The following is a 15,187-nucleotide window of genomic DNA, read 5'->3' on the forward strand; positions in this document are numbered from 1 at the left end:
GTGACTTTACTCTTCCATAAAACAGCTTCATTGGTGACGTCTACAAGGCGAGGAAAGAAAAAAGAACCCTGAAGTGATCCAGGATGACAAAACGATGAAACTCAGTTCTTCAGGCTGATGAACTGTTGACCAAGTCACATTAGGAGCCAGGCGTCAGGTCCCTGGATCCCTGGGTCAAGTGTGCACAAACACATTCCATCCATCCATCGTCATCTTCCACTTATTCCTCACTAGTAAGGGTCGAGGGGGGGTGGAGCCTATCCCAGCACCTACGGGCGAGAGGCGGGGTTCACCCTGGACGGGTCGCCAGTCCATCACAGGGCCAACACACAGAGACGAACAACCATTCACACTCACAGACACACCTACGGTCAATTTAGAGTCTGGATTAACCTGGTCCCTCTTGATGTCTTTGGACTGTGGAGGAAGCTGGAGTACCAGAGAGAACCCAGCAGGAACAGGGAGAACATGGAGACTCACACAGAAAGATCCCGCGCCCGAGCCGGGACTCGAATCCGGAGCCTTCTTGCTGTGAGGCCACAGTGCTGACCCCTGCACCACCGTGCAGCCACAAACACATTCATGACTTTGAATTCAGGAAATGCCTCCGTGTTAAAAGACCGAAACACGTATTTAATCTAACCTTTATTATCATCTCACCACATCTGTGAATCAGACCTGAAGCTGAAAACAATGGTTGTAAATTCAGAATAAGAGACAAAAAAAACATCCGCAAAAGAAACCTGATGACTTTAAGTTGTCAAACTGAACCAACGTACCCGCGTGCAGTCGCCGCCAACGCCTCCAGCTGGACACACCGAGCGCTTGTGGGGACGAGCCAGAGCGGTCATGCTGCTTCAATCAAGTCTACCATGCAGGAGAAACACGTGAGTCGGTGTTTTTACTGGCCACTCAATCCTTCATTCTTCTGACTCAACCATCCAAGTCAGAGCTGCAGGCTTTCATCAAGCCTCTTAAATCACAAGGATTAAGTGAGGAGGATGCGAGGCTTCGCAGATTTACTCTGTCAGACCAGGAAACTGCATGTTGCCTTGTGCGGAGCCCCGGGTCAAGCAGAGACATGCCACGGATGGACAGCATCATCCTTTTTCCACTTTATTTGTTAGAATTTTTACAAGGTGCTTTTGCGGGAAGAGTAAACTGAGCTGAGATCCCAGAGACGTCCTGCTCGGACACAGAAAGACTGAACGGAACCTTCAGTGAAGGAAGTCAGACCACCCCTAATCTGTTAGCATTCCAGGAGCAGCGGCACGCATCCACACCAGCCCAGGATCCACACAGGGAGGACGCAGACCTCATGCTAATGCGGCGGGAGCCAGTCAGTGATAGTCGCGGCGCCCATCACATGCAGGTAGAACTGGACCCCCACATTTCACCCCGGCGACCTGCTGCCCCCCGTTTGAAGTCAAGCGCCTCATTCAAACCCACAAATATTCATGCTGGTACTTTCACTGCGACTCCACGATTGATACCAGCTTTTGAGAGAATGTGGTTTAACGTCATTTGTGTGTTCAACTCTCAGTTTGATCTTTGGACATGTTCAGCAGTTCGATGTCACGTTCACGTTTCTCCTCAGGTGTGCTCGTGCATCTTTCACTTCTCAGCAGGTGCAAACATTTCCTTTTTTTCCCGTACTTCCATGTTTTTTTAGTTTTATGTTAAAGCTCTAGTTGTTTGTTCTCCAGTGACTTTTCCAAACAAATGTGTTGCTGCTATCATCTTTATGAAAATAGTCTTCTTTCCTGGTTTTTTTCTTAGTTTGATCATTTTTCTGTGTTTCAAACGCAGCGACTTCTCGCTCATGTGCCATGAAAACAGCAGCAGGGAAATGATCGTGCCATTGAGTGAAAAAGAAAGGTTGGAGTGGCTGATTGGAGTGTTCAAGGTCACATCAGTGTCACTGGGTCAGAATTCTTGTGTTTCATTTTTGGTGGCTGTCCCTGTTTTTGCTGAGGACCCCTGAAAGACCATCGAGGACCCCCACGGGCCCCGGTGCCTCTCTCTGGCCCCCAGACGGAACTGAGAGGCAATAGAACTCTAAAGGGTGATGGGGAGTGATGGTCCAGGGCAGGGGGGGGGACCCAAGCTCAGGTTTGGGAGCAGCTGCTGATGAGACTGGAGGAGCGTTTCTACTGGCTGGTGACTGACCAGGTGACGTCCTGACGCGTCGCTCCACACCTGGACTCCTGCGGTGGAGGTTGTCAGGTCCGTCCAGCGCATGGATGACACACAGTTCAGGTCACACACCATTTTATCGACACGCTTCCTCTCCCGTTCAACACGTGATGAAACAACAAGTCATCATGTAGTCGTTGCTTTTCACGAGTCCCCTGGAACCTGCAGTCAAAAGCACCCACTATTATTTCTGTAAATTGACAATTAGAAGCTTGTGCCATGATTCTGTCTGATGAGGAGTGTGTGTGTGGTGTGTGAACAGCTCCAGGTGTTGATCCGCCGGGGCAGGAAGGAGTCCTCGCGGGAGTCGATGTTGTTGCTCCTCCCTCTAAAAGCCAGGGGAGGTTTTTTTTCGTTTTCCTGTTTGTGTCTGACATGAAGTCTGCAGCTCACAACGGTCCAAGATTGATTGGTTCTCCCAGACGAAGTACTTCATTACTTCAGGAGTGGAGCTCTGAGGTGGTGGTGGGCTGGCGTGGTGCCACCTGTAAATCCACCTATTAACCTCTGACCCAAAGTGCAGCACTGAAGTTGTGGCCATTAACAACCACAACTATTAATACAAACTGCTTGATGCTCCCATGTGACTGAGTTTCATTTCAAGGACATTTGAGCCTGAGGCTAAACGGCGGCGAGGCGCTTCTGCATCGTCTGCATAACTGTGCTGAGGACTGGAAAGTTTTAGAGAAAAGTCTGCAGGCAGCCTGTCAGTGCCTCAGTCGGCTTCAGCCCAAACCCAAACCTGGTCATCACGGACGAGTGGTCACGTGGTTCTGTAACGCAGGGGGTGAACTGGGCAGAGGGGTTCTGTTCGCCTACTTAAAAAGACTAAAATAAGCATTAAAGGCAGCGTGAGACAATCCTGCTGCTGTTTGATTTAGCGTGACTTCAACCGCCCGTTTGAAGGAAAAAGATCACTCTTCCTTTGCTGTCACTCTATTTATAACGGGTGGAAGCAATCAACAAACCCGGCCATTGAAGAGGAACCAGCTCATGTTTCTCAGCCACAGATTCTGATACTGCAGCTAATTAGTGTTTATAAGGGCTGAGATTTTCCCTGGGACACAAACGCCACCCATCAGTGAAGAGTTGGGCTGCGATGCAGGTGAAGCTCCTCGGACTCGCTGGAGGTCAGGCTGGGTGGGTAGGAGGAGGAGCGTAGCTGCGATAGCCTCAAACACCTATAAGAGTCGGTTCATGTTGTTCATCTGACAGTGAGAACGTGACAAGACTAGGTGATCCTCTACGTAACCTGTGTGGTGCTTTCTTAGCTCTATGGCCTCCTTTACTCACGAATGAACGTAGTTACGTAACCAGACGTATAGAAGCATCGCCACGACCGCCAGGGAGGGACAATAATTTGTTGCTCTTCGTTGTCTTTGCAGTGCGTGGATGTCTGAGCTCCGTCCTGTAGCGCAGATCTGGAACATGGCGGACGCTGCTGTGGTGGGATGAACTACAAATACGCTCTGGAACGCACAACCAGTTTTTATCGACCGAAACTGAGAAACAAAGACTGTGAGAGGAGAAAAGTGGTGGATGCGGATGTTAACCGAAGGCGTCAGCAGGACACTGACATCATCAGCACGTCTCTCCAACGTTGCTAACTAACATGTTCTCTCGGTACAAGCTTTCTATCCGGTAACCACGAGAACTTGAGAAGTCATGGGTTGTGTTTTATCAAAAGTTATCCAAATTTAAAGGAAAGCATTTCTTCTCATTTTTTGCTGTGCAAGTTCACAAAAATGAGCATCTGTTTCCATGGCGACCACTCAGTCAGAGCCAGCCGCTGCACGAGGTTGTCACCCCTAGTTTTGACGAGTGCAGTCATACAAAGAGATGAGACATTGCATTATCAGAGTTCCAGCAGGCGACAGTTATCACTGGCAGCAATGAGGGGCCCCAGCATCGAATTCTGCTCGGGGCCCCATGAAGGCGTGAGCCGGCCCTGCCCGTGGATGTTCCTGTATCCCTGCCTGCGGGTCCTCGGCAGCTGGTCCCAAATGTCAGCTCCCCTGGTCATTTGAGAACTGACATCCCAAACATCATGCCAGGGTCTCAGCTTCTTCCTGGAGGGGCACACTCGTTCCCCTCATGCCGCTCCTTTCTTAATCCGTCCCAGAGCAGCTCCTCCTATCACTCTAATTTGATAGAATTCAAAGCTGTCAGTCGCCGCATTCACATGATGGAGCATCACCAACAAGAGCGGCCTCATAAATTATGTAGACGTTTTCAGAAGTCACGTCTGAATAGAGGACAACATTTTCACGGCCAGCGTCAGTGTTCAGTAACTGGACGGTCAGCTCACATTTACTTCATTCATATTGTTGGTGGTTTGTTCCCACCACTTTAAATTCCCCAAAATAATGAATTTAATAACCAATAAGAGGAGAGGACAGTTTGCTGAATGAGTGACAGTGAGAGGATCACAATATGATCTGTTTCTATCTCTTCATTCCACAGTAGGACGTTACAGAACGCTTGCTGTTTTGTAAATGGAGGAAACTTAATATTGGGACAGACCTCTCATAATACACACGCTCATGCCCTATATATGCGCGCGCACGCACACACACACACACACACACAGAAAGAGAGAGAGAGAGAGACACTTCAAAAAAGAATTAAGGGTGTAAATGATGACAGGATTAAGGGGCTGTGTTGCGGGCAGCAGCTTTACAGTGTGCAAACACATAAATGAATGTGCCCTGTTCACAACGTCACGACCTCTGGACCACCAACGGAGCAGGAAAACAACACTCAGCGAGGAAATGCCACGCTAAATGCCCGACAAAATGTACACAAAATTTAAACTGAGAGGTAAATAAAGTTAACAAGGATAAACAGCCTCAAAAGAACCATGTTGCACGGAGGCGGACGAGGTGTGTGTGAACCACAAAAGCTTCTTGTGCTGGTAGCGGCGCAGGGAAAGGCCAAAAACACGGGCAACCCTGAAACTGCACCTTCCACTGGAGGTGCATGACTGAGAACAATCATGTCCTTCTCTGGCTTCTGCTGCTGTAAAACCCTCCGGACAAAATGACATCACGTTAGGAACTGAAATCGACGTGATGAAATAACCTCTTTGATGATGCTTCCCCGCACCATCCTGGTTCGATCACTCGTGGCTCTCGACCACACTGAGAGGTCTCAACATGCTAAGGACTCTGATGTTTTAAGAGCTCTGTCTTTTTTTTTTCACCCTCCAAAAACTGCACAGGACGTGCATGCTCAATGATGAGGTGTCCCCAGAATAACTCTGGCTGTCAAACACACGCCGGCTGCGTGGCAGCACGACAGCTGTGGCGTGTCGTGGCAGCAGCAGTGGCTCTGATTATGCACCGAGTGGTGCAAATAACAAGTTTGATCTCTCACAATATCAACGTGTGCAATTTAATCCAGCAGGGACGCAGCTTTGTGTGCGTGAGCCGGCCGATGGCGGCGATGAAGGTTGGTGTCCAGTACTTTTCCACTGACTGAGTTGCACGTGTGAAAAAAGCCAGCTGCTCTGTCTTATCAGAGAGGCCGAGAAAAGATGAGAAAACCCGCCTCTGGTGAAGTCCTGGACCGCTGGGCGGGAACGCAGGATTACACGGCAGAACTGCACATCATGACATAAAAATGTGACGAGGAAACAACCTTGGCGACGACATGCCGAGGCTCTGATTAATCTCAAAGAGCAGGCTGCCAGTCAGGCTGCCGCGTCACCCTCAATTAAAGGAATGTCGGGACACGTTTGTGTGATTGATTTGCATCGTTCTAACCGCACCTTGGTGACATGACTCACCTGGGCAGATATGCAAACAGAATGTGTTCAGTGTTTGCGTTCCCATCGTTGTCTGTTCACTCCACCTGTTGGCAAATAGAAGTCATGAGTCTTTGACAGACCTCCTTGTCTCCGCACCCTCACACACCCCTGATGACCTCACGTCTCAGAGACCGAACCCTGCCGTGGTGACGTTTGTGGGTCTGTTTGTTTGCAGGATCCTGCAGAAACTAAAGTCTGAGGCTGATTTCACCAAAGTCAGCAGAGGGAAGAACCTGTTTTGGGGCAGAAGCATTACACAGTGGAAAATTCCACGTTTGGCTGAGTTCACTGTGGCAGAGCTGCAAACTCTCTGTGTGCCCTCCAGTTTGATATTTGTCCGTTTCAAACATGTCGCCCTTAAAGCGGCATTCTAGCCTGCAGACTGACAGAGGAGTCAGGAACTGAGGATGTGATGGGTGAACAGGACAGCTAGGAGGTCTAAGAGGGTGCACAGCCGATATTCGTCTGATTGAACCTCAACAAAGAGCAGCTCGCCGCAGCTACTTGGGTGTAGCTGCGGCGAGCAGTCAGCATGTTGATGATCATAGGCAAACCCGCTGTTGTGCTGCGTTTGTGACATCTTCGCGCTCAACAGCTCATTATATATTCTCAGCGTGAGGAGGGAGTCTCGTCCCACTCTCAGAGTCGCAGGGATGGGCATCAAGCGCTGCGTTCCTCTCCTGTCCGGGTTCATCGCAGTGGACGTCACTGTTAAATCTTTAACCGGCACCTTTTAGGCTTCGGGGTCAAACTCGTTTACAGTTCCACCAAAAGGATTTTCCTTCTGAACTTCTCAGTTCGCGAAATTTGAATAAATATCTCAGAGATCTGAGGCCTCAGAGGAAAAGTCAACTGCAGGCAGATCGGTGTCCCGAGCGCTACTTTGACCTGGTGTCTCCTCCTCCAGCAGCTATCAGCAACACGCTACATACCCAGGATGCACTGCTGCATTGGTACTTTAATAAGATAGACCGCAGCTTTCCATACAGCGTCTCAATATTCAGACGGCAGCTTTGGATGTGGTGCAAAACCTCATAAGAGGCAACAAAAAGACAAATTCAGAATCAGGATGAGAGTTCAGCAGAGAGACAGCGAAGCGAGTGAAGCAGCAGTTGTAGCCTTCCATCGATGGAGAGATCTTAAAGAGGAGGAGCGGCGTGTTGCTGCTGCTGGACAGTTTGCTGTCTCTTTAGATATCTCAGCTAATCAGCGAGCGAGTACTTTTACAACCCATTTTCAGAAAATGTGTAACTGTTCTTTGTCTCGAGTGTGAAAAACCGCAAAGATCAAATCTGCCCCAGATTAAAAAAACAAAAACCATAACTGAGCTTAAACTGTCCCAGGTCTCTCAGCGCTGGTTACAATCATGACTTCCATTCGTGTTGTGGTGTGTGTGTGTGTGTGTGTGGGGGGGGGGGGGGAGGGGTGGTTACGCAATAGCTTGGAGTAAAGGATGTGAATGATATTTCTTCCACCACCGGCAGCGACACCCTGCTCTGTGACCCGCTTCAGCTGGGCGTCGGTGCGGCTGAGGAAGGTGAGAGCCTCGCACGCCGCGGCTCACCTGTGTCCCGTTAACATCCAACATCCTGAATGCTGTGTTATTGTTGTGCTTCATTTGTAGACGAGAGAACATTCTGTTCTAACGTAAACCCTGGAATCCTTTAATGTCAAGAACAACTTGAGGTCCAGCAGACAGAAGGTTCTGGAACCATGAAATGATTAGACTTCCCTCTCGTACCTGCGCACAGGTTGTGCTGCTTGTCTCTTGTGAGGCTGGACGTCATCATAACATCATGCAGCTTGTGTGTGTGTGTGTGTGTGTGTGTGTGTGTGTATGTGTGTGTGTTGTCAGTAAAGATCGCACAACCACTGAACCCTCATGAGAGCTCAAACCTGTGACACCAGAACCCGGGACCCAAGCTGGAAGATGGTCTCCCAGGCCTGGTAGCTGAATGCTCTGCTCCAAAGAATGAAGCGGGAGCGCCGCGTTCCTGTGTGGTAACTGATGATGACCGACGGTGAAATACTTCACAATCCATTCTGGAGTTTACAGGGTGCAGAGAAGCTAATACTGCTGAAATACAATCGGTTCTCCAGGTTCCTGTCAGCACAGCGACATTCCGGGTCAGCTGGGGAGTCTCTGGAGAGAAGGAGCCACCACAGCACCCAGCCTGGAAGCCATAAATCCACAAACTTTATGTCCTGAAGACACGAGTGGTTCCATATTATTAAGTTCCATCTGCATCACACACATTCAAAAGACTGAGAACCTGCACTTTACCACCAGTGCTGTACAGGCCCAGCGCCACAAGGGGGAGTAAGGGGGCGGAGCCTTGCCCCTCTTCATGATCAAATTTGGCCGTTGCACTTGAAGCATAAAGTACCAAAGAGAAAAGCATCTCAAATATTTGCTGAGTACCATGGACACCCTCTCCTACTTCAACCAGCGTCCACTCACAAACAGCAGTCAAGCACGTAGGAACCTCGCGCGGAGCCGTCACCAGGTTCTGCTGTTCTGACAGACAAGACAGATTTGATAGATTTTCAGTGTAAAGCCAGTCAGCCCAGTTATTCAGCCGTTTCCTCCGTCACAAACCAGTAAGAAATCAGAACTTCTAAAGTAAAAAAAATCGGAGTTTTCCCGTTATGTTTTATATCAATTTGTCACGAGTCTCGAGAAAATGTGTCCATATTTGCATGATGGAGAAGAAAACAGCAGAAATGCGCACAACAGGGTGGTTTGTCCTGGCGACAGAGTCAACACCTGAGCTCAGGTGTGTCCTAAAAGGGGGAACGGCCGCTGATCTCCCTGTTCCTGGTGCGGCCTGCTACACCGCTGCTGCTACGCTGCTGCGTTCATGGAATTCATTCTACACAGCATTCCATACTTCGATCTAAGAAAAGGGAAAGTGCTCTGGGAATGTCACTCCGAGCCCCGATTGTGTAACAGCAGGGAAATCACAACGTTAACTTCTTGAGTAAACACTAATTAATTTCAGCTGTGTGCTTCTTGTATGTTGTGTAATACTTGTAACATGACGTGTATCTGTACTTCTCATTAATCAGACGTAGGAGCAGATGCCAGGTGTGTGTGTAACCGATTAATTAGACACTAATGCCTTTCAGGAATTTGCAAACCGTCAGCATGAATGTTTTTTTCTATCTAGAAAAAAGCAGCAATCAAGAAATCCACTGTGGCTGCTCGATGAGCCAGTTGTTGTCAGTACATTCATGCTACAATCACGCAGCAAACACATGACCTGACATCTCACACACTGGGACTGCGACCCACAAATATCAAACACATTATTTACAGGAACAAAGACACCTCCAGCTGCTGATCATCATTATATCAATATTAAAAGGGAATAAATAACAATAATTTTGAAAAATTAGAATAGAATGACTTAATTTGGAGATTTCGGTCTGGTTGAAAGAGCAGATAGAGAAAGACAGTTTCGGCTGATGAAGTCTGTAAACCTCTTGTCAGCCCCTTGGCTGCGATGAAACAGGAAGACTTGAGGTTCCTGGCGGGTTTACTGCTGCCATCTAGCGGCCAACAACTTTATAACGTCACTGAGCTCCCTCAGTTGTCGGCGTGTCGTCGCTGTTTCCGGGAATCTCTCGCCCAGGCTCCTGATGGAGGTCAGACCGTAAGTACTATAACCGATGGAGGTCCAAGGGAGGGCGGGTGTCGGTGAGCTCCGGAGGCGCGGAGACAGAGTACATGCAGGCGCGCGCCCGCGCGCGCCCACACACACACACGACCAAAGTCTGAGTGAGTGTGTCAGTTAGTCATGATAACTATTAAAAGATGCAATTTTGTATGGAAATGGCCGGTTAGCTCAGTTGGTTAGAGCGTGGTGCTAATAACGCCAAGGTCGCGGGTTCGATCCCCGTACGGGCCATCTTTTTTGTTTTTTTTCTGTGCTGTCGAAACTCGATAGAATTGGTCAGGGTTAACCTCACTCTGTCGCTGCCTCCTCTCAGGCGTAGCAACCGGGTGGTGGGGTAGGAAAGATGGAACTCTTCCACGAAAATGAAACCAGTCACACCGTGTACGCAGGAAGATGAGTCAACTTTGTAAACTAAACCAGCTCGAAGGGGGCACAACGGTTCCATGGTGTAATGGTTAGCACTCTGGACTCTGAATCCAGCGATCCGAGTTCAAATCTCGGTGGAACCTGACTTTTGTTTCATCGTCGCATTGCGAAAATCGGCTGGAATCGCAGTCGCTTGGACGTTCCATGACACCCACATATCAAGAAGTGGAGAAACACGTTTTTACTGAGTTCATTACATGGACGCAGTCATTCCCCTACAACGACATACTGTTCATTTTGATTCCTGGTACTATTGTAGCCTTTGCATGAATACTGCATTCAGTACATAATAAACTGCATCCTACAGAATTACAAGTACATACAGCATTCCAAAATCTGTAAAACATTTAATACTACATGACTTCAAGTAACAAGTACAAAACTCTCTCACATTAACACAAACCAATCGCCACACAAATGTTGGGTTTGCTCAAACATCAACTGAACAACTTTTCTCAACAGTTTGCTGAGATTTCCAGAGACTCAACTTGTTTTTCTTTTGGATGATTTTGCTTTTAAATCACAGTATGGAGCTTTCTTCTGTTCCTGAACCAGGCCAACAACTCCTCGTCTCTTGTAGCTGAACAAATGCAACATGAGGGGATGACTGCGGCGGCAGGAGCGTCTTCATCAGGAGGAGGTGCTGCAGGCCCACACAGCAGTGCTCCTTTCATTTTTTCAGAGTTTTCTTGGATGTTGCTGCCCCCTTCTGGTTGGAGCTGGATCCTGCACTTCTGTGAGAAAAAGCACAGACACTTTTGAGGGCGCCTAAACCGGCTGTCAACCATCTCGTCTTCAGAATGCTTTTCTTTTCAGACATCTGAGCTGAGCAGAAAAGGTATAACTGGGGACGTACGTGTCTCGTGTGCCCGGTGTCTCTGGGTGTAATATGACCACTTCCTCTTCCTCGCTGTCAGATATCTCAACAACATCCCCTTCAAGGACAGACACATTCATTTAGAAACAAATCATCACAGTTTCTCCTTCGCCTCCCTTCAAACTACCAGAATAGAAGAATGAGAACCTCCTCTGCTCTGCTCCTCCTCCATCTCTGTCATGTGCTCCTCTGGCTCCTCGTCAGTGCTCATGTCCTCATCCTCACACTCATCCTCCTCTAACCCCCAGCTGTTCTTCAGCCCCTGTCCCACCTGACCCACACCTGGGACGGGCACCACAGGAGACAGCGATCTGGTTCGCCTGGTTAAGGGTCCCAGGTGGAACCATCATGACAACGAGAGACAGAACAGGACGATTTGCAGGATACGTAGGAGGCGGGGCCTCGGCAGATTTGTGGATGATGTCACTGGCCCTGTCCGTCACGTCGACCATCTCTACTGGACTCTCCTCCATTTTCAGAGCGGTGATTCTCTCCTGAGGGATAGACTCAGCGAACCCTGCCCTGCCGCCGGCCTTCCTGGAGGACGTCAACACACCAACGGTGTCGTAAGATCACACATGAAACCGTAGTAACGCCACATGAAACTGTAGTCACGCCACATGAAACTGTAGTCACGCCACATGAAACCGTAGTCACGCCACATGAAACCGTAGTCACGCCACATGAAACCGTAGTAACGCCACATGAAACCGTAGTCACGCCACATGAAACCGTAGTAACGCCACATGAAACCATAGTAACGCCACATGAAACCATAGTAACGCCACATGAAACCATAGTAACGCCACATGAAATAAAATCACATTTTACACGGGACATACTGACAGCCACGTTTTGAAGGAATACTCTTGGTCATGTAAAAGCAAACAAAATGGCCTTTTCATCTGTACACATTTTATTTAAAACAAACTAAAATAAACTTCCCACATGTTCTTAGTGTTTTAGTATACGATGCAACATGAACTACTACTGATCTACTGAAGTAATACTGTGTTTGGTAAAGTAATTTTGAGTGCGACTCATGCCAGGATGCATTCAACAAACACAGCTGCGATGTTACCACCATTTTTACTAAGTGGTTCATTTCTATTGATCGCCTTTCCTTCATAAATACACGTTCAGCCAAAAGTACTGCATCACTGTGAACGGCATATGAACCAAATACTGTTGAGCAGGTTGTCCTTAAGCGGTTTCCTTAAAAATGTGAGTGTTATTACTTCATGGCGTAGTCTGTATCACATCTACGAAGTGCCCCGGGGTTTCTTGTCGACGTTGTGATGTCACCAGGAGGATGATGTCACTACTCACCTGACTGTCTTGTCATTCTCCAGGGCTTTACTGATGACGTCTGTGATTTCTGACACTTTGACGCTGGCTATCTTGCTGCATCTCATAACCTTCAACGGCACAAACACACATGCAGTCATCAAATCCCTCTCTCGTCTGATTTCCGGCGTTTTCCGTGACCACGGTAACGCACCTGCTCCTTCAGCAGCATGATGCCTCCGCTGGACTGGATGGAGCAGATCTCTCGGTGTTTGTTCATGGCGATCATCAGCAGGCCGTCCATCACACGCTCCTCCCGCTCGCAGGGGTCCACCAGCAGGAAGGTCCTGCAGAGGACAAGAGAGAGCTAGCTTGGCTTGATATCTCAACAACAACATGGCCGCCGCCGCCACCAATGACACACTCAACAAGGCAGCCTGAGACGTTTTACTGAGCAAATACAGAGACTATGATTCAGACACTCTTTAAGTGTTATAATAAAGTTAAACAGCTGATTTCTCTGCTTTCAAGCAGCTTGTTACTCCAAAAACACACGTTATTATTTTGATTAGGTGGTTGAACGATGAGCAGCAAAGTGAAGAAAAGGTCAGCACACACGCGCACACACACACACACACACACACACACACACACACACACACACACACACACCCCCCGGACGAGCTGCTGCCGTCTTACCCTTGCTGGAAGAAGGAGAAGCTGACACTGATGGGCATGTGGTAGATGCTGAGAGGAATAGGATCCCTCTCCTCTGGGCTGTACTGAGAGCACACACACACACACACACACACACACACACACACACACACACACACACACACAGTTACAACACTGACAGGCAGGCATACTTGTATCAGGTGTTCATGATTATTCAGGCCGACTGGCAGGAAAGAATAAGAGCCTCTAAGCATAGAGCATCTATCTGACAGCAGCATAAGGATTTGGCACAAGCCTACCACTGATGAATATACAATACTGCAATATTTGCTGGGACAAATCGTGGGTCGTGTATTGTGGTGCAGCAGAAATGTCCACCATGATTCATCGCGATTCCTCCCAACCACAGCAGCAGTCAGAAATAATCCACATTTACCAGGTAATCTACCTGCTGTGGAGCAACAGATCGCGACACACACGACCACAAAATACACTCTGTTCCACTGCATCGGTCACAACAAGGTCTGACCTGAGGAGGGTCGGAGGTGCAGAAGAGGAAGAGACACACACACACACACACACTCACCACGGTGACCTCGTCTCCCTGGATCGACACGTCAGGCCGCCTAAAGTGGCACAACGCTGTGATGGCAGCGATGCTGGCAGCATCCATCAAGTTCCCATCATGGTTCAGAGTGTGAACGTCCACTCTGATCTGCCACACCTGATCTCACACACACACACACACACACACACAAACACATCACGAGTTTGCATTAGTCAGATGATCCATTGTGCCAATGTTTATAGTATTGATCAACATCATTGTCATTCATGGCTCTTTGTCACTGCTAATCATATACTAGCTTGATAATCCAAGCACGCCGTCGTGAGTGATTCAGAGCCATCTTAGGATGTCAAACGCATCTAAATATCATCAACAAATAAAACCTCAAACTCCACCACTACAAGTCAAGTCAGGTTCTCGTTGAACAAACAGGCGATTCACATCTCAGCCCTGCAGGTTGAGAGTGTGTGTGTGTGTGTGTACCTTCTCCCCAGACACCACACACAGCGACTCAGTGTCGATACACTTGGAGTTCCTCAGGCATCTCTCCAGCTGTCTGTTGAGCTTCACCAGCAGCTCTGACTGCCTGCAGACACAAACGCTCCTCAATCATGACACTAGTTTCAGCCCAGAGGAGAAATTCACCTCCAAAATCTGTTATTTAGAACACTCCATATTCCCTGTCAGCTACAGAGACCTCGACAACTGTGATGAAAACCATGTCCAACAAAGACTCCTGGCTCTGAGCCTCCTACACACAGACCCACAAAGAACAAGGCAGCTGGCTCCGACCTGCTGGAACTCAAACACTGAGAGAACCGCGGGTGTTGCTCACCTGCCCTGCTCAAACGCTGGCGAGGCCATGGGCGACAGCTCGACGTTGAGGAACACGATGCCCTCGTTAGGACGGCTGTCTTTGGGGGCCACCAACTCACAGGACACCTGGGCCATGACCCTGGGGAACGCACCAGAACCCGTTACCACGAGTTCTCATAAAAAGAGCAGTATTCACTTTTACTCCGAGGACCATTTGGTCTCCTGCCATGCAGCAGGTCAAACAGAGGTTACTGGATTCCAATTAGCTAAAGGAGGTGAGCGTATGGGGCACGTGACTGAAGGTTCACCTGGTTTTCCCAAGATCTACAAAGCAGCACCCATAGTCGGTCCCAAAAGTGATCTTTATCCTTCTGTAGTCGTAGGTCTGCCGTCCGTCCAGGCGCTGCGGGACAAACAGGACGATTAGCCGCTGACACTCACCACAAATGACTTAAATCTGTGGGTGAGTCCGCGTGTCCTGCCTGGAAGGACCGCAGCGGCTAGCTGGTGTTAGCAGGTGTTAGCTGGTGTTAGCAGGTGTTAGCTGGTGTTAGCTACGTAGCTGCGACCAGCGCTCACCTTCTTCTCCTCGATGGCTCGGAGTAAGAAATCCCGCTCACAGTTCGACAGTGGGGTGTCCTTCATCCTGGCCGCCGACTTCAGTCCTCACTCGTGGGCTGCCTACACACCGCCACCGACACCAATATTTTCCGAACTCTAACCCGGAACGACAAAAGATGTTTCAGAGTAAAACTCATTGTTATTCCAATGTAATTTCGTCCAGCTTCAGCTGTGGAAGCAGGGCTGATATGAAGCCAGATCACTAGGATAAGAACCGTTCTTCGTTCCCT

General features: G+C 48.8%; 1 protein-coding gene and 2 non-coding genes across 4 annotated transcripts; 2 read left to right on the forward strand and 1 right to left on the reverse strand.

Moving 5' to 3' along the window:
- The first annotated feature begins 9,841 nt into the window (after nucleotides 1-9,841).
- On the forward strand, nucleotides 9,842-9,915 carry trnai-aau (transfer RNA isoleucine (anticodon AAU)). The gene has a single exon. It is a non-coding gene; the product is annotated as a tRNA-Ile (tRNA).
- Nucleotides 9,916-10,121: 206 nt separating this feature from the next.
- Nucleotides 10,122-10,193, forward strand: trnaq-cug (transfer RNA glutamine (anticodon CUG)). The gene has a single exon. It is a non-coding gene; the product is annotated as a tRNA-Gln (tRNA).
- Nucleotides 10,194-10,283: 90 nt separating this feature from the next.
- exosc9 (exosome component 9) lies at nucleotides 10,284-15,161 on the reverse strand. Of its 2 annotated transcripts, none has more exons than XM_086210410.1 (12): nucleotides 14,916-15,161; nucleotides 14,645-14,739; nucleotides 14,356-14,475; nucleotides 14,004-14,106; nucleotides 13,539-13,676; nucleotides 12,974-13,056; nucleotides 12,489-12,621; nucleotides 12,317-12,405; nucleotides 11,375-11,524; nucleotides 11,135-11,298; nucleotides 10,967-11,045; nucleotides 10,284-10,841 (listed from the first exon to the last, which is right to left on the reverse strand). In XM_086210410.1, exons 1-12 carry the CDS (start codon nucleotides 14,979-14,981, stop codon nucleotides 10,781-10,783), a joined length of 1,281 nt encoding a protein of 426 aa, XP_086066536.1. In that variant the 5' UTR covers nucleotides 14,982-15,161; the 3' UTR covers nucleotides 10,284-10,780. The 2 variants fall into 2 exon arrangements, with proteins under 2 accessions (XP_086066536.1, XP_086066535.1); XM_086210409.1 differs by having other exon boundaries at nucleotides 10,284-10,844; nucleotides 14,916-15,156.
- Between the last annotated feature and the right edge of the window lie 26 nt (nucleotides 15,162-15,187).

Source organism: Aulostomus chinensis, chromosome 8 (assembly GCF_037954235.1).
Source record: "Aulostomus chinensis isolate RoL2024-O1b breed Wild chromosome 8, RoL_Achi_v1.0, whole genome shotgun sequence".
Classification (NCBI taxonomy): Eukaryota; Metazoa; Chordata; class Actinopteri; order Syngnathiformes; family Aulostomidae; genus Aulostomus; species Aulostomus chinensis.